This window comes from Heptranchias perlo, chromosome 14 (assembly GCF_035084215.1).
Source record: "Heptranchias perlo isolate sHepPer1 chromosome 14, sHepPer1.hap1, whole genome shotgun sequence".
In the NCBI taxonomy this organism is placed as follows: Eukaryota; Metazoa; Chordata; class Chondrichthyes; order Hexanchiformes; family Hexanchidae; genus Heptranchias; species Heptranchias perlo.
In genome coordinates this window covers 22535423-22548854 of record NC_090338.1, presented here as the reverse complement: position 1 = coordinate 22548854, position 13432 = coordinate 22535423, and the positions used below count along the sequence as shown (strand labels likewise).

General features: G+C 39.8%; 1 protein-coding gene across 3 annotated transcripts in view; it reads right to left on the bottom strand.

Moving 5' to 3' along the window:
• The window catches only part of rars1 (arginyl-tRNA synthetase 1), a 38546-nt gene extending 26964 nt beyond the window's left edge, over window positions 1–11582 (bottom strand). Inside the window, exons 1-5 of one of the 3 annotated variants that reach the window (XM_067996106.1) lie at window positions 10793–11276; window positions 5684–5818; window positions 5230–5378; window positions 3219–3407; window positions 1431–1539 (exon numbers count right to left, since the gene is read on the bottom strand). In XM_067996106.1, the coding sequence (XP_067852207.1) occupies window positions 1431–1539; window positions 3219–3371 (262 nt within the window). In that variant the 5' untranslated portion in view covers window positions 3372–3407; window positions 5230–5378; window positions 5684–5818; window positions 10793–11276. Of the gene's footprint in view, window positions 1–1430; window positions 1540–3218; window positions 3408–5229; window positions 5379–5683; window positions 5819–10792; window positions 11282–11483 lie in introns of those variants that run through there. The other 2 variants (XM_067996104.1, XM_067996105.1) reach the window with 2 other exon arrangements.
• Between the last annotated feature and the right edge of the window lie 1850 nt (window positions 11583–13432).

The window sequence follows — 13432 nt, the reverse complement described above, 5'->3', positions numbered from 1 at the left end:
CATGGCGAGTTTCTGATCTCAGCTGTGGTGTCATGAAGAACCAATGAGTGGAGGTCTGGCACTCCCTCCACAGTGAGCAAGTAAAAACTGATGGGTTCATTGATAGAATAAGAGAACGATTTCTATCTTTATTTCATAATTTTGAAACAGATGGAGTTAAAATTAAAGCTGTCTTCCCATACCAAATTTCAAAAAACAGAAGAATTGTCTACAAGACCAGGCTGGGTTGATTGATCGGGAAAATTAGTCAGGATACATGCTCTGCGTGTAAATTAAATTATACAAGGTCAAGGCATTAACAGCCACTCAGAACCCAGATGACATGTGAATACCCACGTATTTGTAGCTCATTCATTAATTCCTACTGTGTCTTTAGATCATCAATGATTGACAGCTCTGATATGAGAAGTTCTGGATTAACTAAGTACTGGGGAATTTTCCTAGTCTTTAGTTCTGGCAAAAGATCCCAATTGTAGGTGTGAACAGAAAATTTGCATCAACTATATGTATCATTGCATCAAGGTGGTCTACAAAGGGCTGTTTCAGCCACTAATAATGCTGTTATCACTTCTAGAACTACTTTCTAGAAAGGGAGATATGGATTCCCTTATGGACTGATTCGAATTTCACTTTTTAATTATTCTGCTAATTCAATATTTCACTGTATCATTTGGCTTCTGTGTATTAACCTGTAACTGAATCTGGCTAACAGTTTTAGTACGCATTGGTCTGGCATATTTTGCCTTTCGGTAAAGACAGAGGAATTTGATGGGAATCCCTTGCAATGCACAGTGAACTGTCCACAATTAGGGGCTCATTGTTAAATCTGGCCATGCTAACATATACATGGCACATAGAAGCGCACAGTCTTTGGACAATAGGAGACTGTATCTGCTTAAAGATATCATATATTTCCATGAACACAAGACAAAAGTGTTGGGTAAAATCCTGAACTGTAAGTAGCCACCTACTTTGTTTTGGCAAAGGCCTGGGAGGCTCTATCCAGAATGTTCTGTCAGCTGGAGATGATGTGTGACCCGAGGAAACATGAAGCCAGATTAGCTCAGTTGCTGGCACTCTTGCCTCTGCAACAGACGAGTGTGGCTCGAACCCCACGCCAGAATTTGAGGACATATTCCAGGCTGACACTCCAACGTAGTACCAAGTGCTGCACTGTTGGAGATGCTGTCCTTCAGTTGAGACTTTAAATTGACATCCCGTTTGACTCTTCAATTAGCTGTCAAAAAGCTAAATGGAAAGACAGTAGGGTTGGTATTCTGGAATGATGACATTAATTAGGTTGAAGGGTCTTTTCACCTGAAGCAATCCAATTAGTAAAGGGGAAATATTGGGCAAATAAAAACCTCACAAAGCAGAGATTAAGAAATAAGCTAAAGGAAACATAAACTCAATCAATTAATCACACTTACCTGGTCCAGCAATTTCAACCTTTTCAATTATATTATTTTTTGGAATGTTATTGATAATTTTCTGGGCAATCTCTCTGGGATTAATCTTCTCTCCTTTGGCTTTCAACAGCTGAAAAACAATCAGTGAACAAGGAATATTGTACATTCTTGTTTTAGAAAAATGGTTATGGATGTCTGCTTGAGCTATAAAGCATGAATTTGCTTCCGATCTTCATTCCCTCACAAAACCGAGTCTTTCTCTCCTCCCTTTCTAGCTGTACAGGCAGTAAAACTAGGCCGAACCATTTGTATAAATATAATTGTATTGTTCAAAATGGTGCTGCTTGCTCAAATATTTAGAGGATACACCCTTGCTCTGTGTTTCGGTTGTGGGGGGATGCATGGGCTTGGTTTTCATGTGCTGGCACTGTAGGATGGTTATTTTAGTTAACGTAAGTCTTCCTCTGCTACTGTATGGAGAGTAGAGCCATTGTACTTAGTTGTTTTACCTGTTGGTTTTTTGCTAAGTTCCCTTTCTCCTACTGTGATACAATTTGGCAAGAAATGAACAGGAGAAAAGATTGTGAACTATGTGAATAGTTAGCAATAAAATTGAGGAAATGCCCCTTTTTAGATGAAAAAAAAATCCAATTTTTATTATAGGCTTCAAAATATCGGATAGGCACCAAGGAAAGTATCAAAAATACAAATTTTCTGCGACAGAACCATGCCTAGAAAAAAAACTTATGCATTCAACATTTATTCGCAGATAATATTGATTTATTTCTTCCAATATAAGTCAAGACATATTTGGAATACCTACAACTTAAGTTACAAGAACTTGTAGTGCAATTCTTGGTTTTCACATATTGTGGGCTTAAATTTATTACCATTTTTGAGTTATCATTTTTTTTAAGCTGGTCAGTTTTTGTTAAGTTTCCTAGATTGGCATGTATGTAGGTTGAATTTCTAGATATAGTCTTTAGGGAAATAAGAATAACTGGAAAAATGAGTTAGTCAGCTCTTCAGTAATTATAAATAAGCGGTAATCAGACTTTACAGTGAACAAAAACAACTATTTCAGTGCTCCACTGGACAAAAACAAAGGTTTGAAGGTGTAAGACTTTCCCCCCACTTTGGATTCTGATAAAGTAATGAAGTTACAATTTTACCTGTCATGTGGGTTTTCCTCAACAGGTCACTGATAGTGCAACTCGATCTTCCATAGCTTTTGTCTCTAACCTCTCTAATCTCTCTCTCGGATTCTCTCGTTATCTAGTTGCAAAGGTGGTATAGCTAGGCAGAACGAGTTGTAAACGTACAGTACTTGAGAACATAACGTTAGATATTGCACTGTATAGTAAATTTAGTACCAGCATATGGTTTTAAATTATTTATGGGTTGTTCAATGTTTCAAGGCAGTGCCCTCAGATGTACATTTTAGTGGACATATTCGAATAAGACCCGCTCGGCTGCTGTGTTGTGTTGTTTTATCTGTCCTGTTTTATTCCACAAAAAGTGTGTATTTTCTCTGGGTCTTTCACAGCACAATTTTTTATTTTTCAAAAGCATCTCTCAAAAATAAACCTGCCCCTCAAAATATTTTTTTAGTACAATGGCACAGCTCATATATTTGCTCCGAATCACTGCAATACCATTTTACTCTCTACAAATTAATGCTCCAGCTGCTAACAAGCTTTAGTGATTGCGAAATGCATAAATACAGACCACACCAGTCCGAGGTGATTACTGACTCCATATCAATCCTCTCCAAGTAATCTTGTTCTATGGTTGACAACTTTCCCATACCTGAGATATTGCCATGGCACTGTTGCACTGGTAATCTCCAAATTTTGAATGTTGCCCTGGTGTGACTGCTAATGGTGGGTTTTCAAGATGTGGATAGGCAACCTTGATGGCAACACTGAAAATGTTCTGCAGGAGTTGGTTGATGTTTATCATGCTGGTTCCTGGTTTGCTCTCCTCTTCTTGTAAACTCTGAAATAAATGAAACACAAATTGCTCTTTCGAGTCAGAACCTGCAGAAAATGTTTTACTTTTATGCCACTAAAGGGAATTAATCAGAAATCAATTTTGCAGCATTACAACATTAGGAGGTTCTTTAGTTCGATGTCTGAGAACTTGCAGAGGAGTGCCCAAACTCTACATAGATGGTCAAAGACACACTGATTTTTTACTTTGAGGATCACAGATAAATTCATTTTATTTTTAAATGTATAATCTTTAGATTTGGTGGAGGGGTAGAGGGGATGGAAGACAGACAGGAAATGATTAATCATAGCTGCAATAGATCCATTAGGGGCCAGGAGCACTCCAGAAAACCAGGTAGCATTTTTTTTTAAGATATCTAATAAATTCTGATCTAGAACCAAAGATCTTACATTGAATAATGTAGTGGAGGAGAATTCACTACTTCTAGACATAGAACATGACAGGTTGTGCAGTTATCTTTGCCCCGAAAGATTTCCTGTCTTTGTGTAGAAAAACTGGTCCACCCACCCCAATCAAGCATATGAAGGACTCAATTCAAAATGTATCCAGTTTTAAATGTAAAACCTTAGAACAAATAGAATATTAATAGACTGAAAACGATACAGGTAACATTCATGTATATTCTTTCTTGAGTCAGTAATAAAATAACTTTGGACGTGACGTCTGCAATCTCCCAAGTGACTACTGTCTACCGATGCCGGTATCCATGGCAAGCGGGCTGAGAGAAGCTACAATTTTTTTTGTGTGGGTTTCAGCCCTATATAGTTTGAGAACCCATGGATTAAGCAGATGAATTGCTTTTTAATGCACAATTTTTGGTATATTTATGTGCTACAAATTTACTTAATTGTTTTGTAGATGGAGTGTTGGTGAGAGGAAAAACTGTTCTTTCAGTGTGGGTGTCCTTAATTTGGACTGACTGTCCTTAAGTGAGCTTTAACAATGCATTTAGAACAATGATTAAATAACCTACGGATGTCCGCTACACCCACCTCTCACATGGTTTCCTGTCGACCTTGACTGTTAGGTTAATTAACTGGTGAGAGAATTAGTTACACGAGGTCAATTACTACGATTATTTTACCTCTTGTTAAAGGATAGGTTTTATTTAAATGTAGAAACTCTTGTAACTTTTTAAGCTTATAGCCTGTCCCACAATCAACATTTGAAAGTGCACATCCTAATCATTAGAAAGTCTAAGTCATAAAGGCTCTTTTACAATTGAGCAAATTGCTCTATAATCAATGAGGGCAGAAATAATTCCCTTCCCTACTTTAATACTGGGAATGGAAAGTACACAGGCTAAAATTAGTCGAGCAAAAAAAAATCTAATTCCATTTATAGATCTTATCTGTGGTATTGTGTGTGGAATAGTTTGAAAGAAGAACAGGGTTTGACATAGTTGGCGCCTCACGCCAGAGGCCCCTGAGCTGGATACTGCACTACCTGAACTCCACGTACCAGAACTTAAAAGTGCAGCGAGCAACCTGATTTTTTTGTACCTCTGTCAGGGCTGTTTACACACAAACGAACAGCAAAGTGATGAAACTGCAAAATGGGTATTATTTAAAATTCAGCTGAAAACTTCATGAAAATAAAGTGCCTCCAGAAACTATTGATTATATTCAAGTCTGAATAACAAAAGGCCAACCAAGAGCCATATTTTTTCATCCTCACTCAATCTTGGTAAAATCCTAGTTTTGTGGCTAGTTACCTGCAAGCAGAGCAAAATCCAACCCATTTTGCTACCAGAGGTTTGGTTTCTTATTAAATTCAATGGAAGTGCATAAAAGCACAGCACCCTAACTTAGCTCAATGTTTCATGTTCAAACTTGATTTGAGGACAGTCAGACTCAATGGAGGACACCCTGGCGAAACACATAAGAAGTGACACTGTCACCAGCGATGGAGAATTCACTGCTGTTTGAGCCCTGGGGATGCAGTAAGTTTTGACAGCTGCAACAGATGCACAAAAAAGATATTCAAAGAGCAGCAGAGATCACAATCAATGAGTAATACTATATTGCACAATAGAATCATGGACAAGAGGCTAACTCAAAGTTCAACTGCTTATATTCAGCTCAGTAACATGATAGCTGTTCATTTGATTGTATCATCCCACCAAGAAAAATTCTTCCACATGTACCCCATAATGCAACAGCTTTTAATTTTTCTTTCTCCCTCCCCATATATTTTCTCTAACCCCAATTAGCCTGTTTTTCAAACAAGTTACAAAGGTTTCATATTAAAACACTACTCACGCGCTTGAGAACGTTTAACCGGTACTTGAGTTTGGTGTTTTCCTCTAACATCTCACCCAGTCCCAAGGAGAAATCTAGCATCACAGGATTTTTCAAACTCTCGATTTCAGCAATGAGAGATTTGATTTCTTTCTCCTAGACAAAGGTGCAACAGAAAAGAAACTGAGACACACCTACAATACATGCAGAGTGGGGTAAATTTCCAACTTGCGCCCGGGCTTAAAACAGGCATTCTAGATCTGTTATAGAAATCGGCCGATCATTTCTACAATAGAAACGAAAATTGTTGGTTTCTACAACAGACGGTCGATCCACAAAACCGTTTTTTTGACCAGGGCAACAAGTTGAAAATCTGCTTCAGTATCTCTTGATCACACATCATAAATTTCAGTAAGTTTGCAACAGGCAGGTTTTATGGATCCATTCAGTAGTTATTTTCCCAACAATGATCATTTTAACCCTAGGAAAGTAAGAGGAAAAGAACACGGCGCCTTTCACAACTTTAGGACGTCCCAAAGTGCTTCACAGCCAATGAATTACTTTTGAAGTGAGGTTACTGTTGTAATATATGAAAATTGTAATGTATTTAAACTAATTTTTAAAAATATTACATAAGTTATAAATCTTACTTTTTCCCTAAAAGAAATATAATGAATCAGAAATGTCTCAATACTTTTTGCTGATTGACTATTCGCTATTTATAAAATTATGGGTTACTAAATCGGTGAGAAAGTTATCGAAAGCTGCGAATGTGGTATATATGTACGTGATAAAGTGCCACATAACAAACTTGTTGCGAAGATTAGGACCCCTGATATTAAAGTGGCAGCATGGAGAGGGGTTTGGCTGAAGGATAGAAATCAGAGTAGGAACAGGAGTAGGCCATTCAGCCCCTCGAGCCTGTTCCGCCATTCAATAAGATCATGGCTGAATTGTATTCTAACTCCATCCACCCACTTTGGCTCCATATCCCTTAATATCCTTGGCTGGCAAAAATCTATCGATCTCAGACTTAAAATTATTAATTGAGCTCGCATCAACTGCTTTTTGTGGGAGAGTGTTCCACACTTCTACCACTCTTTGCGTGAAGAAATGTTGCCTAACTTCTTTCCAGAATGGCCTGGCTCTGTAAATTAATGTTTCTTGGATTGGCAAAATCTAGCTAATGTGTGCCCAGGAATCATTGCTGTGACCTCAGGCAATCAGAGCATTCATTTAATTACTGCCAATTAAGGAGTTAAATGCGTGGGTTGTCTACTGACTTGTTTGCTTGGGACTCCTGGCCATGATAGAAATGTTTCTAAATGTCTTGACATAGTCTGCAAGTGTGCATAGATTAAAATGTCAGATATAATGGACTAGACAAACAAACAACCCGAGTTGTTTCTGATAGTAACACCAAAACAATGCTAGGCTGCCTTCCCACGTAACTAATAGTAATCCCTAAACTCTATGATGTTTGCCTCTCCCAACATTAAGTCTAAAAAACTCTATGACTCATCCATAGCTGTCTATTCTAAAGTTCCATTAAAAAAACAAATGTAATGGAAGTTTTCCTTTTGGTTTTGATGGAGCTTTGTTCCATCAGCAAAGATAAGTTTTCTGCAATAATACTATTTCTGATGCTACAGTCCACTAACACATTAACATTAACGGCGATGTATTTCCATACAGAATTTCAACCGTGCCCCAATTCTCATGTCTTGGAATTGAAAACACAGCAACAGGTGTTTGGAAAAAAAAAAGAAATTTGAAAGATAAAAAAGATTATTAGCAAACCCTTCCTGCCTCCAAAGACTTTTAGTTAAAGGTTAATAAAGAGCTAGCTTTTTTTTCCAGGTATTGCATCGGATTGTAGGATCTGCTGGTGTTGACTGGTTGCTGAGTGGCTGTTGAATTGGTTTACACAGGCTATCATGAACCAATACTTCCACCAAAGCCACGTGTGCTTTTTCCTTCAGTCTTGCTCTTCATCAGTTCATACAGTTGGTTATTAAACAGTTTGTGGTTTTAAAAGATATATGTAATGATGTACATTATACTTAACAATGTCAGTAGCCATCCTTGAATGAGTTATAACAATAAGCATGGCCTAAGTACCTGGAATCAGATCTCAGACAGTAATTAAATAAACAAATCGACTAAATATCTTGAATTATGTTTCAGGGGGAGTCCAGCAACTGGGAATTAAATAAGTAAATAGATACAGCCCCTATTACATTTAGTCAGGCATTAGGGGAGCACCAGATAGTAATTAAATAAATCAATCCACCGCAATACATTCAATTGGGCTTCATGGGGATACAGCCAGCCATGAGTTTGTTCATTAAAGATATCTGCCTTGAAAACTTACAACGGTGTTTCCTATGCAGCAAGCCAGCTGTAAATTAATTAATTAAATAAAGAGATAGATATACCCTGAATAAATACAGTCAGCCTTCAAGGCAAGCAGACCAGCTACAAATTAATCAATTCAATAAATGGGTACTGGGCTCTGGGGTACAGCTGGACAGCCACTATCACCACCAGCACACTATGTCCACTTCATTCTAAAACACTTTTTCCTCTGATGTTCTGTCAGCAGTGTAATGGAAAATGAACTAATCTATGCAAAATTACAATTACAGTCAGCAATTTTCAAAATTTTTATTCTTTTCGCTCTCTACGCTGTTTTGGCGATTTAACTTTATCTTATCCTTTCTTCTCTGCCCAACATCCATTTGAAAGCGGGAGCAATTAAAAAAGGGTTTTCGTTGGCTGAAAAAATCAGCTTGTAAGGCCAATCAAAAGACTGCATTTTGAGGCTGGACATGGTTGCATTTTAGATCAGCCCTTGACTTGGAAATCAGGTCCAAATAGGAAACAAAACATCAACACACGATCTGGTCCACGTAGCCTGACTACCTAACTGAGTAAACTCATCTGTGACACTTAGATTCCTTGTCCAGTTAGCTCCTTCTCATCCTAAACTGATGAGCTGTAAAAAAAAATCACAAAGGTGCAACTGATACTGTGCATGTAAATTCTAGTGTATCAGTCAATCAACAACCAAAGTTTTCACAGTGAATTTACTCAAACTTTACTCTGCAGAATTCTTACTAGCAAACACTGAAAGCAAACTACATATCCCAGCTTACAAACGAGAACAGGTACTCCCTAAAGTGAGGTCAAAATAAAACACAGACAACCGACTTCGAATACCTCCATTTTTGCTTTGTACATGGGGCTTTTAAAAAAAAAAGGTATTTCCTGGAATCTCAGGTTTTAGAAAAACCTCCCAGGAATTTTTGACTTTTAATTGAATAAAATTAATTTCCAATACATGATCAGGCTCAGTAATTAATTTCCAATATGTAATGGCTCAGTGTTTAAGTACAGCAGGTGCACAGCCATTGCTGAGGCTGAGGACTCAGCCACGACCGAGCTAAGAATGTAGCACTAGTCCCTTTGTCCTGCATTGCAAACTTTTATAAATTCATAAAATCAGTAATGATGGCAGAGAAGGAGTCCTTCGTACCTGTGCCGGCTCTTCAATATAAACTATCTACTCTAATCTCATTTCTCTGTTCCTTCACCATATTTTTTTATACAATCGTTTTGCAATGCTTATCCAAGAACCATGGCACGATTAGAAGAAGAGTACAGGAGCCTACATTTATCCCCCAACCAACATCACTGAAACAGATTATCTGGTCATTTATGTCATTGCTGTTTGTGGGATTGTGCTGTGCGTAAATTGGCTGCAACGCTTCCCTACATTACAATAGTGACTACAATTCAAAAGTACCTCATTGGCTGTCAAGTGCTTTGGGATGTCACAAGGTGCTATATAAATTACAGAATCATAGAACACTTACAGCGCGGTAGGAGGCCATTCGACACTGAATATCAATGTGTAATAAAGCACATCAGCCTCTATAAACCATTTGTGGGAAAACATTTTTTGTGTACGACAAATGAAAAATAAGTTGTGGCAATTGCAGTCTGGACACAGACATGGCAATTTAAATCAATTGTGTGTATAAAGGAGAAACAATTACAGTACGTGAAAGGGCATCTTGTAGAAATTTTTGAAGTGGTTGGACGGATAGAATAGACAGACAGATCAAATGGCTAGGCAGATAGATAGAAGGCCAAATGAGAGGGCTCAACAGACCGACAGGTGGCTCGACAGACGGCTAGACAGAAAGGTGGTTCGGTGGACAGATAGATGGCTAGGTAGACAGATAGATGGCTAGATATAGATAGATACATAGCTAAACAGATAGAAATGGTTAGATAGATAGGAAGTTTGAATGTGATAGCTCGTGGTTTGCCTGCATTTGTGATTTTCAATCACAAATGCAGGCAAAGCACAGAGAGGCCAAAACACTGATAGTCAGCATGATTCATGGATGGCTGGTATTTGTATCTGTACCCAGGACCCCAGGTTCCAGCTGCATGTGCCGCAATTTTACTGACTCAAATCCAACTATCTCAATTATTTTTTTTAAGTTGCTTTCTTTGGCTAGAAAGGGTTAAAAGTGAGAAATGACAGTTTAAAATGGAGTCTAATTTGAAGTGCGGTGTTGGGTTTTTAACCCGCAGTATTGCTGATGACAACTTTCCATTTACAGTGCAGTAATAATACAATGATACACTGCTCACCATGACTGAGATGTACAGGGCAGTGTAAGTGTATAATGGACAAGAGACAGTGTCTGAGATCCTGGCAGACACAGTCCAAATGGACAGATGAAAAGCAGCAATGGGTGCTTGGTGGCAATTTAGTAGGTTTACATTAAAACTGAGCGATGGGGACTAATGTAGTTGCTTGGCAGTGTAGGACAGGCTTAATACAGGGGCAGCTCTGCACTGACTATCGATCACAAATGTGGATAAAGAAGGGCATGTGGTGAAACACTAATGATTGGAATATATGTCATTATTCCAGTGAATATTTGCTGTACCTTCTCCATGGCTTCTATAATAGTGCCCAGAACTACATACAATATTCCTAATCAGTGTCTTGTGCAAATTCAAAATCACTTTCTTGCTTTTATATTCGCTGCCCTTATTTACAATCCCATTTGTTTTTTTTAAATGTACTTTTCTACCTGCAGTCCTCACCTTAAAGATCTATGATTAACTCGAACATCTTCCAGTTCTGACGAAAGGTCTTCGGCCTGAAACGTTAACTCTTGTTTCTTTCTCCACAGAATGCTGCCTGAATTGCTGAGCTTCTCCAGCATTTTCTGAGTTTATTTCAGATCTCCAACATCGGCAGTATTTTGCTTTTAACTTAATGATCCATGTATCTGCACCCCTAGATCTCGCTCTTCCTCCACTCTTAAGAACCTCGACCTTTAGGATGCACTTCCAAAAATGTTCCAATTCATATTTTTCTGCGTTTACCACCAATCTGCCTAGTTTTTTTTTTACAATCTCTGGCTTACCGTGACCTGCGCAATGAGACTTTCTAGTCCATAATCTGGTAAAAACAGTGCCTGAAGTGGGCAGAGGGTGAGAAAAAGATAGCAGCCTCAACTGTGACGCCCCTCACGACTGATTAGCCCGCTGTCACTAAAGCAGCCACTTGGGACTTGGACTTGGGACTTGGTTCCCCCGCCCCCGGGCAAGGAAAGAAGGCCTTCAGGAGAGAGATGGGGGGGAAAGGAGAAAACGAAACAGAAAGAGAGCTGCAGATTCCGACACGAGGGATCAGGGAGTCTGAGGAGTCGGGACTCTGCGGCTGCCGGGCGTCAGGCCCCTGTCTCCGTTCCCGCTCTCCGAGCTGCACCCCGGTCCCGGCGACACTGACCTGCTCTTTCATTCGAGCTCCGTATTCATCCACCACGCTCGCCATCGCTCTCTCTCTCTCTCCCCGCCTTGTCAACCGCTCGCTGCGCACGTAACATCCGCATCCGCCGGCCAGCCGGCCGGCCACACCCACCCTCAGGAAACGTCCACAGCGCCACCTGCGCCCCGGAGACTAACATCGCCACAGCGAGTATCTGTAATGCTGAAACCCCCGACCGTCTTTTATTTTCAAAAACTATACTTTATTCATAAAATTTGTAGCAAAACAGTTGTCATATCACATTCCAAACTTACACAATACAGATTATACAATTTGCAGGTTAAATCAAGTACAGTTCAATGAACACATTGTACATAATTACAGTTCATGACACTCTGGGGTGTCTCATTACATTATACTCAATACAGATTATCGATTACAGATTTATTACAGGTACATTACAGCAATTTGAATTTTACATTCTGCGGGGGGGTTCCCTGATTCCAGCCCCTCGGTATACAATGGCGGGAAGGCTCTAAACGTCAATCTGCGGAATGATCTGTCTCATGGGAGACATCTGTTTAATACCTGAGCTTATGTTGGTAAAAATGTGGGTCCCCCACCAACTTTTACGTGGTTCTTTGTGAAACACCAAATTTTTTTTTAAAAACATTATTTTCAGATCAAAGAAGTATATCATGACTTCACTAAATCTGGTTAAATGAAAACAAATGCATTCAAACTTCCATACAATTTAAGACTTTTTCAGCATAAAAGGCACACAGTGCCTGTCTAAAGGGGCTAACGACTTAGTCGCATTCCCCTGCCCCTTCGAATCGCTTTACATTTTAAAAAAAATATTCAGCCACTTCCCTCTTAAAATGATAAGACTGTCCATGTGTTAACAACTCTCTGCATAAAATAGTTCTCCTAATATTACCCTTCATTCTTTAGATAATAATTAATTCATACAAGATCTCCTCAATCTTCTCTGTTCTGGTGAAAAAAAGTTTCTTTCATCTCTCCTGATATCTAAAGCCTCTCATCCCTGATATAATCTTTGTAAATCTCTTCTGTACCCTCTTTGTGGCCTTGACATCCTTCTATTTTTATATATTCGTTCATGGGATGTGGGCGTCGCTGGCGAGGCCAGCATTTATTGCCCATCCCTAATTGCCCTTGAGGAGGTGGTGGTGAGCCGCCTTCTTGAACCGCTGCAGTCCGTGTGGTTCTCCCACAGTGCTGTTAGGAAGGGAGTTCCAGGATTTTGACCCAGCGACGATAAAGGAACGGCGATATATTTTCAAGTCGGGCTGGTGTGTGACTTGGAGGGGAACGTGCAGGTGGTGTTGTTCCCATGTACCTGCTGCCCTTGTCCTTCTAGGTGGTAGAGGTCGCGGGTTTGGGAGGTGCTGTCGAAGAAGCCTTGGCCAGTTGCTGCAGTGCATCCTGTGGATGGTACACACTGCAGCCACTGTGCGCCGGTGGTGAAGGGAGTGAATGTTTAGGGTAGTGGATAGGGTGCCAATCAAACGAGCTTCTTGAGTGTTGTTGGAGCTGCACTCATCCAGGCAAGTGGAGAGTATTCCATCACACTCCTGACTTGTGCCTTGTAGATGGTGGAAAGGCTTTGAGGAGTCAGGAGGTGAGTCACTCGCCGCAGAATACCCAGCCTCTGGCCTGCTCTTACAGCCACAGTATTTATATGGCTGGTCCAGTTACGTTTCTGGTCAATGGTGACCCCCAGGATATCGATGGTGGGGAATTCGGCGATGGTAATGCCGTTGAATGTCAAGGGGAGGTAGTTACTCTCTTGTTGGAGATGGTCATTGCCTGGCACTTGTCTGGCGCGAATGTTACTTACCACTTACGAGCCCAAGCCTGGATGTTGTCCAGGTCTTGCTGCATGCAGGCTCAGACTGCTTCATTATCTGAGGGGTTGCGAATGGAACTGAACACTGTGCAATCAT